Below are 16125 nucleotides of genomic sequence, written 5' to 3'. Positions count from 1 at the left end.
GCAAAATTCATGATTCTGATAGCCTGACAAGTAGACAAAAGAAACAGCAGCATAGAAGAAAGCCTATACAAATGACTGTGAGACAATTCATTCACATAGTAGGTACTTTTCTATTCTTCAAGAATTAGTTGCTGGTTTATGCATTTATCAGATTTTTTTTTTCCCCATTTAATTGAGGTTCTCAGTTACGCAGTTTTTCTGTAGAAGTCATGTATGGAAAGCTGTTGTGACTCTAATGGCAGCTTGGATGTCAGCTGTCCCCAGACCACTGCTGCTCTGGTTCTAGCACCTACAACAGCTTGAGCCCAGTTCTCCCTCTTTTATCTATGGGTGCCCAAACATACAATCCTGGATGGCAAAATGTAAAACAAAATGAACAAACAAACAAAAACCAAAACTAAATCAATTTGTCTGGGCAGGCAGAGACCTCCTCACCCCATAGACATAGAACAGATAAAAATGTTTTGATGAAGCCTTTTCACTTGGAAACATGGGGACAGAGGAACAGAATCACTTCATTAATTCCTGTCAGTTTTGCTAAATTGTCTCATTTTTCTGTTTCCCTTTAGGATCCTCCTATCACAAAATAAAATCCCAAGAGCTGCAGAGATACCCTTGTCTCCTCTCACTGCTTATATTATTGCCAACCTGAGAGAGAGTCTGGAACAGAGTAGTACTACACAGGCCATGGCTGGCTATACTACTTCAGCTTTGTGTGATGTTCATGGAAGTACACTGAAATGTTAACACACTATTTAGTCTTTGAATAATGAGTTAGGTGGTGGAGGCAAGAGTTTTCTCTGTCTTTCTCATCCCCACTGTCCCTCCTCTGGAGGGACTCCTCTGTACTGCAGCATCTCACTTTGGTCTTTTTTTTTTACAGTGGGGCTGCAATCCTGGATGTGTTAGCAGGAACCTTGCCCATAAGGACAGTACCCAAGCACCTGATGATGCAGAAAACCTGCATTCCTCTGCAAGTTCTAGCACCTACCCCAGGGTAACACCTCCAGTATTGACATCCAGACCAGATTTGAGTTGTGAAGAGCTGCATTTCACCCTTCTCCTCACTCCAACAAAATAATAGAATCAAATGTACAGTCTTACGCAGTACTGCAGCACTTCTGAACTACACTAGCCCTGAGTAGGTATCACTGCTGGGTTGAACTTTATCTGTATAGGCAGGAGGTGCAGAACACGCATTTCTTTTGATTAAAGTTACTACACACATTAAGGGACAATCTTGCAAGAGCTGTATTTAAGATGCTTCGGTTTAAGTCCTGCCTCACCTGCTCCGTTGCAGAGGCAGGAGGCTGACTGTTCTTACTGTCAGCGAGACAAATGATAGAGAAACTTCTGGATCCCCTGGATAATTTTTTTTAGCCTATCTTCATAGCATTCATCTCAGTTACTCTGTTCCTTAAAATCCCCAGAGGAGGTACATCAGGACAACGGGAGTAACAAAATAGGTTTCCCCTCTCAGCAAACACCAAAGTTTGCCTTCAAGTGTGAATTTATGAGGGGAAGCTTGTGAACCAGTAACTGAGTGACTGCTAGGACATGTTCCTGTTTTAGATGGTAATAAAATCCAAGGATGTCACCTGTATATCACACAACAAGTTTTAATGTCTATGGGATGAAAATACGGTTTAAACATCCAAGATATATATAAGCACTAAACTTTAGAAGAGGAAGTTGTAGACTCTATGCTTGCCTAGAATTACTGCTGCACTCTTATAGGCAGCAATCTGTTAATGATTAGCTAAGGGCTTTACGGTTAAAAATGTGTCACTATGTGTTGTAACTAAACATAGAAACATAAATACCCAGGAGTCAATCCACAAAGACTTAAAAGACCCTGCTTCAGTGAGGGCAGCAGCATGTATCACGGGTGTATGTATGGTATCCTGGAACCAAGAGTTTACAAAAAAAAGAGTTGACCTCATAGCTTGAGTACACCTTCAGCAGCTGGTGGAAGCCTGCGGGGAGCCTGTTCCTCAAGCTGCTGACTTCAGATGTTTCTTGCTGTAATTTCTCCCCCCTTTCTTCTGTCTGAATTACAATGTCTTTTAATTAAAACACCTGTTATCAGAAAGGACTTGTAAGGTGCCTTCTAGTCCACCTTCCTATTACTCCTGATAAGGCCATTCCTAGCCAGGTAAGGCCATTCCCATGGTAAGGCCATTCCCAGCCATGTTGCCTCCTGTACTTTATCCAGACTGGATATTCTGAGTAATGTTATTTCCACTGGAAGGAGCATAAAGACATAACACATATGTAGTTGTAGTAGGTCAGACTAGCAGCCCATCTCCCCAGGACCTGTTTGACAGTAGCCAAACAGCAAATGCCTAGGCAAGAGTCAAAGGGGACATGATACTTCCCCAGAATACTCACACATTTTGCAGCTCAGTGACTTCCTGGGCCAAAGCTATTTGTACTTGATAACCCATAGTGGATTATTTTTCCATGATGCATATCTGTGTTCTGCACCTGTGCAAGCTTTTCACATCCACAACCTCCTAGCAAAGAGATCTACATTTTATGACAAAAACTACTTGCTTGTTGGAACAGAGCAGATGCTGATCTCTTTTGATGCACTTTGTGCTTATGTTGGAAAAGGCAAAGAATTGTCATTTGCAAATCACCTTTTCCATACGTCTCAGGATTTTACAAGCCTTTGTCAGATCTCTCTTCAGCTATTTCTTTCCAAGGCTGATGAGCCCTATCTGACTTTGCTGCTTGTTATACAGAAGCTGCTCCATTGACCCTTCTCCAAACTTTCCCAGTCTACTTCATCCGTTCTGAGACCTGCATATGATTGAAGTGAGATGCACTAAGACTTAATAAGGTGGCCCCAGCATACTGTTTTCCTCTCCGCTCCTTTTCCAGTATGACCATTCTTAACACTCCATTTGCTTCTTTGATTATTACTCAGCCAGAACTGAGGAGTCCACTCAAGGACCCGTTCAGTCTTGAAGATATCATTTGTGATTAGTCAGAACCAACCATTTATTTTTTTCCTCTGCTCACTGTCTTTCAAACAACAGTTTATCCATGAAAGGAATGAACTTGGTGACAAACATCAGAAGCCACCTAGAAGCCTGAGCTGTCACTACAAACAGGATCTCCCTTATCCAAACACAGCCTAATGCCTTCAAAGAACTTCAGGAGGTTTGTAAAGTAGGATTTCTCTTTACAAAAGTCATGCTGACTCCTCAGTATATTCTGTTTTTCCTCCATTCTTTATTATTATTATTATTATTATTATTATTATTATTATTATTATTAAAGTACTGTTTCTAATAACGGGCTCAGTCAGCCTTTGCTAGTTGCTTGGATCTCCTCCAGAACCTTTAAAAAATGATTTTCACATCTGCTATCTTTCTAGGCCTCAGGGCCCAATACAGTTTTAAACAAGAGTTTGGGCACCATAGCCAGGACTTCATCTACTTCATCTATGAATTCTGGCAGAGCTCTTGGGATAATGTTATTCACTTGCACAAAGTTAGTAAGGTTTGTATGCTCTTGTGTCCCCTAGCTTCTTCTACAGGCACTTCAATATCAAACAGATCCTCTACAAGTCCCCCATAAATAAACAAACTCAGGAACCTTTTCAAGTTTCTTCCATAGTGAACACACTTTTTTTTTTTTCCCCTGCCATGGCCTTACCTTTTTTTTTTTTTTTCCAGTGATTATCTATGGTCAGATTATCTGTGATTATCTGCAGTCATTCCTACTCTTGAAGTGTTTAAAAAAAGATTTCATAGAATCGTAGAATGGTTTGGTTGGAAGGGACCTTAAAGATCATCTATTTCCAACACCCCTGTCCTCACTTCCAGGGATGGGGCATCCACAGCCTGTCTGGACAACCTGTTCCGGTGCCTCACCACCTTCAGAATAAAGAATTTCCTCCTTATATCTAATCTGAACCTATCCTCTTTTAGTTTAAAGCCATGACTCATTGTCCCATCTCTACACTCCCTGACAAAGAGTCCCTCCCCAGCTTTCTTGTAGGCCCTCTTTAGGTACTGGAAGGCTGCTTTAAGGTCTCCCTGGAGCCTTCTCTTCTCCAGGCCAAACAACCCCAACTCCCTCAGCCTGTCTTTGTAGGAGTGGTGCTCCACAAAAAAAAAAAAAAAGGAAAATGCTTACATTGAAAATGCTGTTTACAAGGATGACCAGAAAAAACTCAAAAACAGAAGCCTAAAAGATTCCACAATAGTGACTGCACAAGTCAGGCAACTGAGATACTTCAGAAAATCCCATTAAGTATTTGCTGGTGTTTGATGATGCCTGAATGCCAATATGAAATTGGCCTTAAAATGCCAAGAAAGGACTCCTTATTGGGGAATGTAGGGATAGCATAAGGGGTAACAGTTTTAAGCTAAAAGAAGGGAGATTTAGACTAGACATTAGGAATAAATTCTTCACCATACAGGTGGTGAGACAGTGGAACTGGTTGCCCAGAGAAGCTGTGGATGCCCCATCCCCAGAGATGTTCAAGGCCAGGTTGGATGGGGCTTTGGGCAACCTGTTCTAGCAGGAGGTGTCCCTGCCTATGGCAGGGGGGTTGGAAGTGGGTGGTCTTTAAGGTCCCTTCCAACCCAAACCATTCTATGACTCTGTGATTCTATGCTTCAGAAAGAACTATCTGCTGAGTTACAGAGGTTCCCAAAGGAATCAAGAAATGATCATGGAGTATGACCTTACAGTCATCGTCTGGCTGGCTTTTCAGATGATATAACTATCAGTTAGGAGGGCACAGGACATAGTAAGCATGGGACCAGGATATTTTGTTTCCTGAAGTTCCTCAAAAACTAATGCTGGCCATGTGCAGAACAGCTGTACAGTATATTGCATTTGTGTATTTGTGAAATTGTTTTTTTTCCATTCTATGAGCACTTGTCCATAGAATGCTGGTACTGAGCTAATTCAAAGCTGGTAGTGAATAACACATCATTTAAGGATGCTATGATGAAAGATGATGATTTTGCTGGAAAGTGTAGAAGGAAAATTTTCATTAGCTTTGATTGAATGCATGTAATACAAGAGCAAATAAACAGAGTGGCAACATCCTCTGCATTACTTCTCAGCCATGGAGTTTTCAAAGGTTTATGTAGGAAAACAGCATGTGAAATCCAGTCAATTGAAATTCAGTGCAATGTACTTTTTAAAGTCAGACTTAAAAATGTGACCTTCAAATCACAGTTCTATTTTTAATTGTAATTACTTTTTAATGGGAAAAAGACTCACTTCATTTTGAGTCTTTCAAAATGTTTATTTGGATAATGTTGTTGCAACTAACTTGTATTTAACTGAAGTTAGTGAATTTGAATTAAGTCTAGGGGAGAATGGAAGTGAAAATAGCAATGTGTTTTAACACTATTTCAGAATAATCTTAGGTTAATTCTAAGGTAAATGTTTTAACTCTGATAATTTTCCCTCTTTCTGATTTAAATGAAAATCCAGCTGTATGATGGTAACTCAGTATTTGTATAGCCCACAGCATGATATTGTGCGATTAGTTCTGTAGAGTCCAAAAGAGTCCTTCCTACAAGTAACTTCAGCAGCTAAGGCATCTGAGGTAGCCTTGGTCCCAGTTCAGTGCCATCCCAAGAAGACTTCATCTGATCCACCAATGAAGAGGAGTGCCTGTAGGATTTAAATATGCATCTGGAAGTCTGTGATCCTATACTACTGGAGAAAAATGCCTGTAATGACAGCAACGTTCCCCTCCTTACAAATACTGTGGGAATTAATGTAGTTGCTATTACTTAGGACAAAAATCATGTCAGCAAAAGGAAGAAATCATGTCTATGGGCAATCCCTAGACCTGGAATATAAGGATACAAAAAATCAAGCTGTTTACTGACTAGTCACTTGACTCAGTAATGTACAAGTGTAGGCCAGTCATAATGGAGATCTCTGTACCCAACAGAACAGAGACAATCCACTGAAAATCTAGAGGAAATGATGGAATGACTGTGCCTGATCTGCATACATGATAAACCCAGTAACAGTTCAGAGGTTTTGCCTGTGTTCATTAAAACAAAAGCTCATTAATTAGGTGGTAATGATATGTCACTGTCCTCATCATACAAATAAAGCTCAAAGAACACTGTTTATTATGACATGCTCTAAAAGTGTTGCTTCAACACAGATCATTCAAACAAGACTGTGAAACACAAGTATTATACTAATGGAAAGTAGAACTCACATACAAACCCCTGGAGAACAAATAGGAAAAAAAAGTCATTCAGTGTATTAAGAAATTTCTTGAATGTATTAAAATGAAGAGGGTGTCATGTATGCCAGACCCTCATGATGCAAGGTTGAAAGAAACAGATAAAGAGGATGGTGAAGGAGCAGGAAAGCAGAATGAGTGATGTTTTATTGCACTTGCTATCAGAAAGAAAAACACACAGGATGTTCTTATCCCAAGAGCACTTGCTTTGAAGCCATAATATGACATTAATGGAAGTGGAAGGTCCTTAAAAAGAGATTAGAGAACAGCCTGAGCAATTTAAATTGGATCTAAAAGACTGACAGAACCAGACAGTTCTTCACAGCATTCTACTAGCAATAAGAAGAGTGCTAATACAGCTGGATTACAATATACACATAAAAATGCCACTGGCCTTGAATGACAAAGTCAGTATGCTACCTAATATTATTCCACAGCAATCACAACCCACATTACTAGTATACATGCAAGTATAATGCACGGCCAAGAGAGTGTCTGAAGTTTTCCTCTGTGTCAGCCCATGTAGGACATGCATCACTGCTCAAAGGGACACTCCAGAGGCAGCCTCTGATGGACTTGCAACAGGGGCCAAGGGAAGACAATAGCATAAACAGCAGAGGGATGTCCTCTGTAACCAGATTGGTTAACCTGACCTCAATCCCAAGAAAAACAATGGGAAAACAAGAGTTAGGGGTTCAGGATCAATTAATACAAAATTACAGGATAGACACATAATTGCTACCAGTCAATAAGGCTTTGAGAAATATGGATCTTGTTAATACAAGTTTGGTTGTCAAACACATCCCTTTGGAATTGAAATACCTAGGCTTTACATTTAATGTAAAGCATCCTTCCATAGATCAAGGTTTACCAACAGATTTCTAAAAGCGAACCATCCGTTCATAGCATCCTCGAGGCTCAGTAAACAACTCAGTGTTATCCAATATGTCCTTCAGTACTCTGGCAGCAAACACAGTGCTGCTGCCAGAACTGCCAAGTGCTGCTGGGAGAACTTGCAGAAAACAAATGGATTAATGTAACAGTAAATAACAACAAAGACAAATCATTCCCCCTAGGTTGCTCTCTCACATTGGGGTTTAGTGTGGTGAAATTCAGACTTACGTATCAAGGCATTAGAAATTCCAGCCACAGGCACAGAAAGGGTACCACATCCTGTAAAGTATTACAGGCAATTCATTGCAGCCTTTCCACCATGGTAAGGAAGGCTAATGTGACTTGTACATGTATAAATGAAGAAGTAATAAGTGTATGTAAATGTGGGACTTTTTATTTTTATTTATTTATTTTTTCCACTTCCACTGTCTGGCTGTGCTGAGGCTGTTATAGCAATACTGAAAATGTGTCAAAAAGGATGAGTAACTGGATAAGATACAGAAATAAACCAGAAAGAGTATCGTAGGACCTAAATTCACTCCGTTTAAATTACCAAGATAAGACTGAGGAATCATTTAATCAATGTGCATAAACACCTCATTGAAAGATATGATGGACTGTAAAATCTAATAGAGCAAGGCCAAGTAGAGACCAGTGGAACTAAAGGCTAGCTAAAAATTCAAACTAGAAATAAGACACAATCTGTGACAGGAGCTGTGACCTGCCATAGACCATACTAATAAAGAAAAAGCTCTGCTATGTAGCACATCTGCTGGGGATAATAAATCTTGTTCAACACAAGTATGCTGGAAAACACAGCCCTTCAGAAGTGAAATACCCAGGCTTTACATCTAATGTAAAGCGTGCTTTAGATGGATCAAGATTACTCTCCTGAATGTGGTATACATCTACATGGTTTATTATACAGAGGATTATAAACTGCACATTTAGCAAGTGGCTCTATTTTAACATTTTTGAGGTTCCTATTAAGGTTTTTTCTCTGTACAGACAAAAGCGGCAGCACATGTACAGGGAGAGCTCATTGTCAGTGCTATTGGATGGTGCTCTGTAGTGTACTCTATATGCTTCTATCTGTAGCTACAGCCACCATATGAAAGAACCAGTGTGGACACCTAGTCTATACCTGATGACATATTTGCTTTGTTTTCCACTTTTAACAAACACAATATGAACTAACCCATTGCACACACGGGCCCAGGGAACTGTGTTTACTAGTGGTGAAGAATCTATCGTCAGAAATCCTGACTGAGTAAATGATGCTTTAATGCTCTTGGGATGTCAACATACTGCACAGTAATTGTTATGGCAAAATATCTAAGAGCCTAAAATAGGGTTCTTTTTATTAATTGAAGTCTAAATTTAGTTCTAAGTAGTATATTGTGATTTGTCCAATTATTAAAGCTATTAGTAGAGCCAATAGTTATCCTACAAGCTCAGTGTTTATAGGTAGCATAATCCACATATAATATCTTGCATAATCAAAATCTGATTAAAGTGTCTCTTCTGGGAGGTGTTTAATGCCATCTTTACCCATCTGTGCAGAGATCTAATCAATATATGAGGCTCACTGCACCCATTTGCTGTCACTTTCCATTAACAACTCTTTATAGTCAGTCTATTCAAAGTCCCAACAGGATCTGAAACTGCCTCTATCTTCATAGCAATTCTTCCTGAACGACTAAGTTTCATATCAGCCTCAGTTAATACCTGTTTTGAAATTGTTTTGCTCTCTATACCACAAAGCAGTTGTTTTCAGTACACCATTTCAATTGTCCAACCGGCCTACATAGTTCCACAGACACAAAAGTGATTAGATAAACGCTTGGGTTCAAAAGCCTGGAGAGATGTATATCATCTAAGGAAACACTCACTTCTTTAAAGCCTCGCAGAATCAATTGACACACAGCCAGACATACATAAATGCAAAGTTGGAAAAGGCACCAGTCCATTTTTACCTCTTCATAATGGGTGTCACCAGCACAGAGGAAGGAACTGTTGGCTGGGAGGTGCACAGTCCTGTAATAAAGACTTCAGCTGATCCTAGTTGAAGCCAATTCACATTTGATTTATTTTTATTTTTTAATTTATTTTTTTTTCACTTTGGTGGAACAGCAGAAGGCAGTTTTTCACTAAGTCTGAGGTCAATCAGATTTCTAGGCATAGAATAATTTACTTGAGTGTGTCCTTTACCTTCTAACCATTTGGACAGTACATTTTTCAGATGTACATCTTTGCCTTGGTGACTAGAAGAGCTATCTAATTTTTTACTCATGGACCTGTCAAAGCTTACAGATGCCAGTGTAACCACAACTTGAAAATATTCTGAGTTCATCTAAGGATGGTCTGCTCCATGACCCTGTGACTGCACACTTTTGCCTTCTCAGGAGCCTTCTCAAGAGCCTACTCAAGAGCCCTATTGAATCACAATGATTTTACTGTGAGACAGAAAGAGAGACCCATCAGCTCTTTGTTCAAAAATGTGGGCTGTTCTATCAAAGAAGATGTTAAGAAAAGAAGGACTGTAACAGCAGACTATTGGAGCTGTTACTGAGAAACAGGACAAAGAGGTAGGGAAGAAGTTTCAGTGCAGGAGGCCTGAGCTCATGTTGTACCCTTGCCATACTGTTCTTCTATAGCTTATGGGAGAGCCTGTGTTTGGGGAAAGCATGTCCATGAACCAGCGAAACAAACAGAATTAGCTCTACTCAATACGCTCTTCTAAAAAATCACAGTCCACCAGTGAATGGGAATGCGTATCTAGCTGGCTCACAGTAGTTCTGTGCCAGGCTTCATGCTATCCAGTTCAAATGAACTGATCACTGAGGTAAAAATGTTATTTCTATACGCAAATCCACACAAACACCCTGAACAAAATACATATAACGGTTCCTCCAAAAGGTTTGTATTCTGAGTGCATAATATACTAGCAGACAATAAAAAAATGATAACTCTTATGAGTTAGTGGGATAATACCACTGAAAAGAAACAAATTCATACTATACGAAATTATAAGGCAGAACACACCATTTATCCTCACCAGCCACTGATCCTGCTGGCAAAGACAACCATGGAAAGGAATTGAGGATAATGGAGCCACAAGTTCACAGGGATTGCCTTGTCTGTGACACACACCACCTGGTCAGTGACTTCAGACACTTAGTGGCTGCTGCCTCCAGTGTCTGGCAGGGAGGCTTCCTTACACCCTCAGATTGCTTTCTACTAAGAAACCCTTGAACTGATTGTGAGAAAAGGGAGCAGCCACAGAAGAACTGCCGTGACGGAAGTTAATTTCTGCAGTAAGGTTTTCTTCAGTCTTAGATTCTGGTTGTTCAGAAAAGCATTCTCTGGAGATGCTGGAGGATGCAGGTTTGTGAGGTGAACTCATTACTCCTGTGGCTAAGGAAAGCTTCCTGAAGGTAATGAGCCGCAATGCCTGATGTGAAGTAGGTGTGCGCACAGATTTGGCATTTACCTGCTATTTGTAAGTTTGATGTTGAAATGAAGTGAAAAAATGCACAAATATCAAATATGCTTGACGGCCAACGCCACATAATGGTGGTCATTTCAAATATGCACTGCTCCCTTGTAGCACCTGCTATTCCTAGCCAGTCACGTTCTAGCCCCTCCCCCCTTTCTTTGTACTCTAAAGCAGGAAGCCTGGATCAGGGTGCTTTACATTTTGATATAGCTATCCTTCAGTACCAGACAAGAAAAATAAAAAGACATTCTTCTCTATTTTGGAATCATCGACAATCCCATTACTACAATATAGTGTGAATATCCCGCTCTTTTTTCTTTCCAAGGTGACAAAGCATGAGGGAATGAATTAAAAATATATTTATTCTGAAACACTTTTACCAATACAAGTGAAAGACAAATCTGTCTATGACTTGCCCAGTTCTGCCAGTATGCTCCTGAAAAGCAAAACAGCATTGAAAGACAGAAATCTCGGAGCCAGCAATTGGAGAATTCCCCCACACCAGGGCCAAATCCTGCACTTATTAACTCTGAGTAAAATGTCTTTGGCAGACCCAAATTAAGTACCTAGAGCTAAAGAGTGCAGTTTTCAAAACTGCCAAGAAAATCTTTTACTTGGTTTTGACTGATGTTTATGCATTGACCGAGACTAGACAGGAACCAAACTGCAGTTCACAAATGCGAATGCTGACCCAATATCTGCAAAGTTTGTGGCATGGGCAGCCTCTATTTTGATTAGTCTATCCCAGACAGAAGAAATTACATATGCAAACATGGCTGTGATCCTCTTTTCATTCATTAGTGTTCTGATTTCAGATATGTTTGGGATCCAAGTTTTATGTCATGACCAGAACTGGGCAACTAATTTGCTGCATATTTGGCATATCTTCATTTGTTAGGCTTAAGTCTAATCCTTCTATTTCAGAAGGTAGTGGATATTCAAAACACACAATGAATAGTGCATTAGATAGCACGATCAAATACATGATAGCGTATAGAGTATTAATAAAGGATCAGAAGACCAGAATGCCACAATATTATCCATAAACCAGTGAACAGAATGTTTCGACTGAATTAGTGAATGTGTTGTTAGTATCGTTTTATCAGTTCACAAATACCATTGCTATCTATTATTTATCTACTATTTGCCCAATGGACACACATTATTTTTCTTCATTATTCAATCTGCTTTAGTTTGATCCTATATAAGCTGAAAACTGTGGAAAAAAAATATGGCCTGTATGGAAAATTGCTGTGGGATTGCAAAACCTGTAGAGCTTGCCAAAGACAATGAACTCTAAAAACTGTTTTCCTTGTTTATGTGTTCTCTCCAGACCCTCTTGTTTATGTAAGGGCTCAATATATGATCAAATTACCTTGCGTCAGCCAGGCTGTGGTAATTGTCTGTGTGTGCACTTTTGGCCTGTAGCGAATACAAGAAAATTTAACTTAGTTTAAACCCCTTCCACTGCAGGCAAACCTTACACAAATTACTTTCACTGCAAGGTGGACCTAAATTGCCTGCAGTGATATGCTAAATCCCAGGAGCCTGACTGCTTGTCCAAGACCCAGGATTGTGAAAGACACCTCTCCCCAGGCAGCATGGAGGCGCTCCAGGATAGCTTGTATTTTTTTTTCTATGAGTATCTTGCACAGGTATGTCTTAACAGCAATAAAGGACTTACCTGCCATGCCTCAACCTTCTTAATGTCTGCACAGGATCCATTAGTGAAGAGTCCTTTCCCAGGGGTACAGGTGTATATATCCTGCAAAGCATGGGCAATAGAATATACTGCCAAATACACGTTATAGGATATCCGCAAGTGTGTGTAGTCCATGTATGGCGTCTCCACACTGGTGATGTTCTCATCCCCTGTGCAAGGAGGTCGAAAGGCAGTTGTACTGTTTCCAGTGCCCAAGCCCTCTTCATGGGCCTTGTGGAAGGAAGCTGAAGCTGGAGAATTTTTGGACCCATCAGGGAGATAGCAGTTAAATGTCTCCTCCCAAAACTCCTTGGCAAAGCCATTGTTGGTGGATTTCTTGGGATGCACCTTCTGCAGGAACTCACGAAAGCCTGGGATCTGTCCTGCCTTCAGTGCAAACCCAATGGTGCTGCCAATGACACGGAAGAACTCTGGCATGGCTATCAGGGAAGAGCTGGCCCAGGCCTCACTCGCCAGCCAGATCTTGCCGGTGATGTTTCGCCTGACTATCTCTTTGATGAGTGGTTCCAGGTCCGGGCCACTGGAGAAAACAACAATTACTCTTGCTGTGGAGTTCTGGATGACCTCCACCACCTGCTGGATCTCCTCTTTGTCCGAATACTGTGAGATGAGCTCACTAAAATCAATGCAGATGTCTCTCTCCTCTGCCTCCTCCCGAAACTTTTCAATCCCTGGCCGTCCATAATCATCATCAGCTGCAATTGTCCCCACCCAGTTCCAGCGGAAGTACTCGATGATGTCTGCCATCGCGGTGGCCTGATGCTCGTCATTGGGGATTGTGCGGAGGAAGGACTTAAACTGATTCTTATTGCTCAAAAGACGACTGGATGAGGCATAGCTGACCTGCAAGAGCACAGCAGACAAGCAAAACAGACCATGAAGTGAACTGCCTGGGAATAAAATGCCAACGTTTACCTAGATTAACTGTCAACCTAAACAGCCTCAGATGGGAGGAAGGGAGGGCTGGCACCACATGGTCAGCCATGTTCTCTTGGCCTGTGGTTGAACACAATCCACTCTGAGAGACTGTATGTACTTGTAACTGTGGGTGTCCTACAGAGACACACATGGAGGAGCAGCTGCTCAGACCCAAGCGGATGGAGCAAGTGTGTGCCCTCCTGTGAGGCCAAGGGTCAGAGGGAGTGTGACACTGACACTAGCCTGGGGGAATGGCAAGGAGGTGAGCCATGGGCGGCACTGACTCTCCTGTCACCTCTGTCCCCATCCTTAAACAGGCTTCATCAGGAACCATAGGCCTGTTATTTACAACCTCTGCCAGCTGGAGGAAGGATGTGATGTGCATCAGTGGCCTTGACCCTGGGGAGTGTTAAGGTAATGCTAGTCATTACCTTAGCATGATTTCCTGATTGCTGGACATAATCAGCAAAGAAGCCAGTAGACATTCCTCACTCGATGAGCCACCATGTTTTGCCATCAAAATTGGATTTTATTTCCTTTACTAAATCTATCAAGAAATGTTTTCTTTTTCCTAATCAGAACAAGTGCCATATGCTTTTAAGATATAATTTGAATTTTCTGTAAGTAGGGAAACAGTAAAACCCAAAAGAGAATAGTTTAAAGATATGAAGAAGTTTTAAATCTCACTTATCTTTGCATTTTGAGATTGGTATCTGAACTCTTTAGGACTGCCTCTCACTTTGAAAAATCTTCTATAAACAGTTCATTTTGTACAAAGTGGAAACTTACATAAAAACTTATCTCTTCCTTAAACTCTGGCATTTAGTGCTTCTGCAAGAAGAAAGAAAAGAAGGAGGTTTCCTAGTGCAGTTTCAAGGGCCACAGGAACATACTGTCCTTTCACAGAGCTGTGCTCGCCCCCGGACAGGCTCCTACCCAGAACTACCCTCATCTCCTGCAACCTCGTGCCAGAAGGTACAGACAAGGTACTCTAATCCTGCAGATGCTGTAAGAGATGAATTTCCTCTCCAGGGATATTTGTGTGCAAGAGCGAGGCCTGGATTCTCCAGGGAAGGTGACCTTAGACAACATCACAGTGGCTTCCCTGTTTAGACCTTAGCAGTGCCCATTGGTTTGGGAGCTTCAGCAAATGTCCTGGCATCTCTTTTAAACGTGAAAAAGTCGATCTTTAATGAGTCCCCTCATTCTTAACCACTGGCAGTTTAATAGGGTACACTGAAGTAAGATACTAAGAAATAGAACAGAAGCCATAACATTTTCAGTTTCTATGTCAACAGGATGAGTAATGAGCCTTAGATTAATTGTAAAATATACTTCCAACTTATACTGAAATGTAGGGTTTATTAAGCATGGATTTGCTAATGGCTTGCTATAAATGGCAGTGATAATGCATGTTCTAATGCTGCCCAACAACTCCCAGTTTAAAAGCCTGCTTTCTGTTGTCAGACTCCAGCCACCTGTCTGAAATTTCATTCCACATTGAGAACTGAACCTACTGACCTCTACCCATTTCTGTAACCACTAGATAAAGGCTACTTCCTTATAGCATAAACATCATTCCCTGTTCAAAGAAAAACTCTGAGAACTGCAAACATCTATTAAGTACAGTCAAACCCACCGACCCTTCTCAGTAGCTCTTGTTAACATGGTAATGTGACGTGTAAATTAACAGTATGCCTTAAAATGCCACCACAGTGTTTATTACACACCACCTTCCAATGCTGCTCTGGGCAATATCTAGACAGCAGATGTTAGTCATAGCTTAAACCATTCTTTCCTGCTCAGACACCCAATGTCCATTCCTTCAGATTCCTGCAAGGGAATCAGGCTAATAAGAACATTAAGTAGACAAGATATATTACAGAGCACCAGGCAGGCAAGAATTCTTCCTTCTTCATTTGTGATATAGGTGGGAATTAGAGCCCTGGCTAAAATAATGGCAGAGTGGCCTGGCAGAGTGAGAGAACAGCGTGATGCAATCTTGTCACAAGGCCTTCTGTAAGCTCTGGCACCTGCACTCATTTTGGAAGGGGAACAAGAAATATTAGGCTATACAAGGCAACACCTAAATGCATAAAGCCAAGCACTTTCCAGAAGTTGTCTTCAGTGTGGAAATCTAAAATCAACAGCAGCAACATTAGGCTATAGTATGCCAACCTCTTATTTTGCTCAGGGTCTTGGCAGAGCAACAGCTTTGTCAAACAAAAGCATGGGACTGTGGATACTGTCCCTGGTCCCAGCAGATTCAGCAAACAGCAAGAAGGATGTTATGGCACAGCAGCTGGCACAACTACACTGCCATGTAGATGACCCAGGAACAAGCTGGGACATATACACATACTATCACAAATCTTGTTTTGGAGGCCCTAAGTCAAAGAAAGGCAGGGCAGCCCAGAATAACCCTTCACAGCACCTGATCATCAGAAACAAAAACTTTGCAGGTCACCTACTTGAATAATCAGAGATACTGACAGAGGTAAGGGTGTCTGGCAACGAATGAGGTCTGCCTTACCAAGCTCTGTGCAAGGTGGGCATAACTAGAGAGTGACCACAGTGAAACAACATCACAACTAAGCTGTCATAGTTGGCAACTGACAACGACTTGTCTAAATTACTCTTGGTCAGAGGCTAAACTGCTCATCCTCTACCCTCCTCCTAGGCTAAAACTCTACCTTCCTCCTAGGCTACAATATTGCTGTTGGCTGGATGTTGTTACTGGCTGCCTGGTAATCTTTTTTGGGGGGATTACAGATTTCTACCATAAGAAAAAAACATATTTTGTATTGACCCTCTCCTTGAGGGTCTATGCGAAGTGGCAAAGATCAAACA

The 16125-nt window shown here is 41.1% G+C and overlaps 1 protein-coding gene across 3 annotated transcripts in view; it reads right to left on the bottom strand.

Moving 5' to 3' along the window:
* CASR (calcium sensing receptor) overlaps positions 1–16125 on the bottom strand; it is a 73524-nt gene that overhangs the window by 11983 nt on the left and 45416 nt on the right. For all 3 annotated transcript variants that reach the window (XM_067004325.1, XM_048055164.2, XM_013201518.3), the window contains exon 4: positions 12319–13200. In XM_067004325.1, the coding sequence (XP_066860426.1) occupies positions 12319–13200 (882 nt within the window). The remainder of the gene's footprint in view (positions 1–12318; positions 13201–16125) is intronic.

This window comes from Anser cygnoides, chromosome 1 (assembly GCF_040182565.1).
Source record: "Anser cygnoides isolate HZ-2024a breed goose chromosome 1, Taihu_goose_T2T_genome, whole genome shotgun sequence".
Lineage (NCBI taxonomy): Eukaryota > Metazoa > Chordata > Aves > Anseriformes > Anatidae > Anser > Anser cygnoides.
This window is presented reverse-complemented; position numbering and strand designations above follow the sequence as displayed.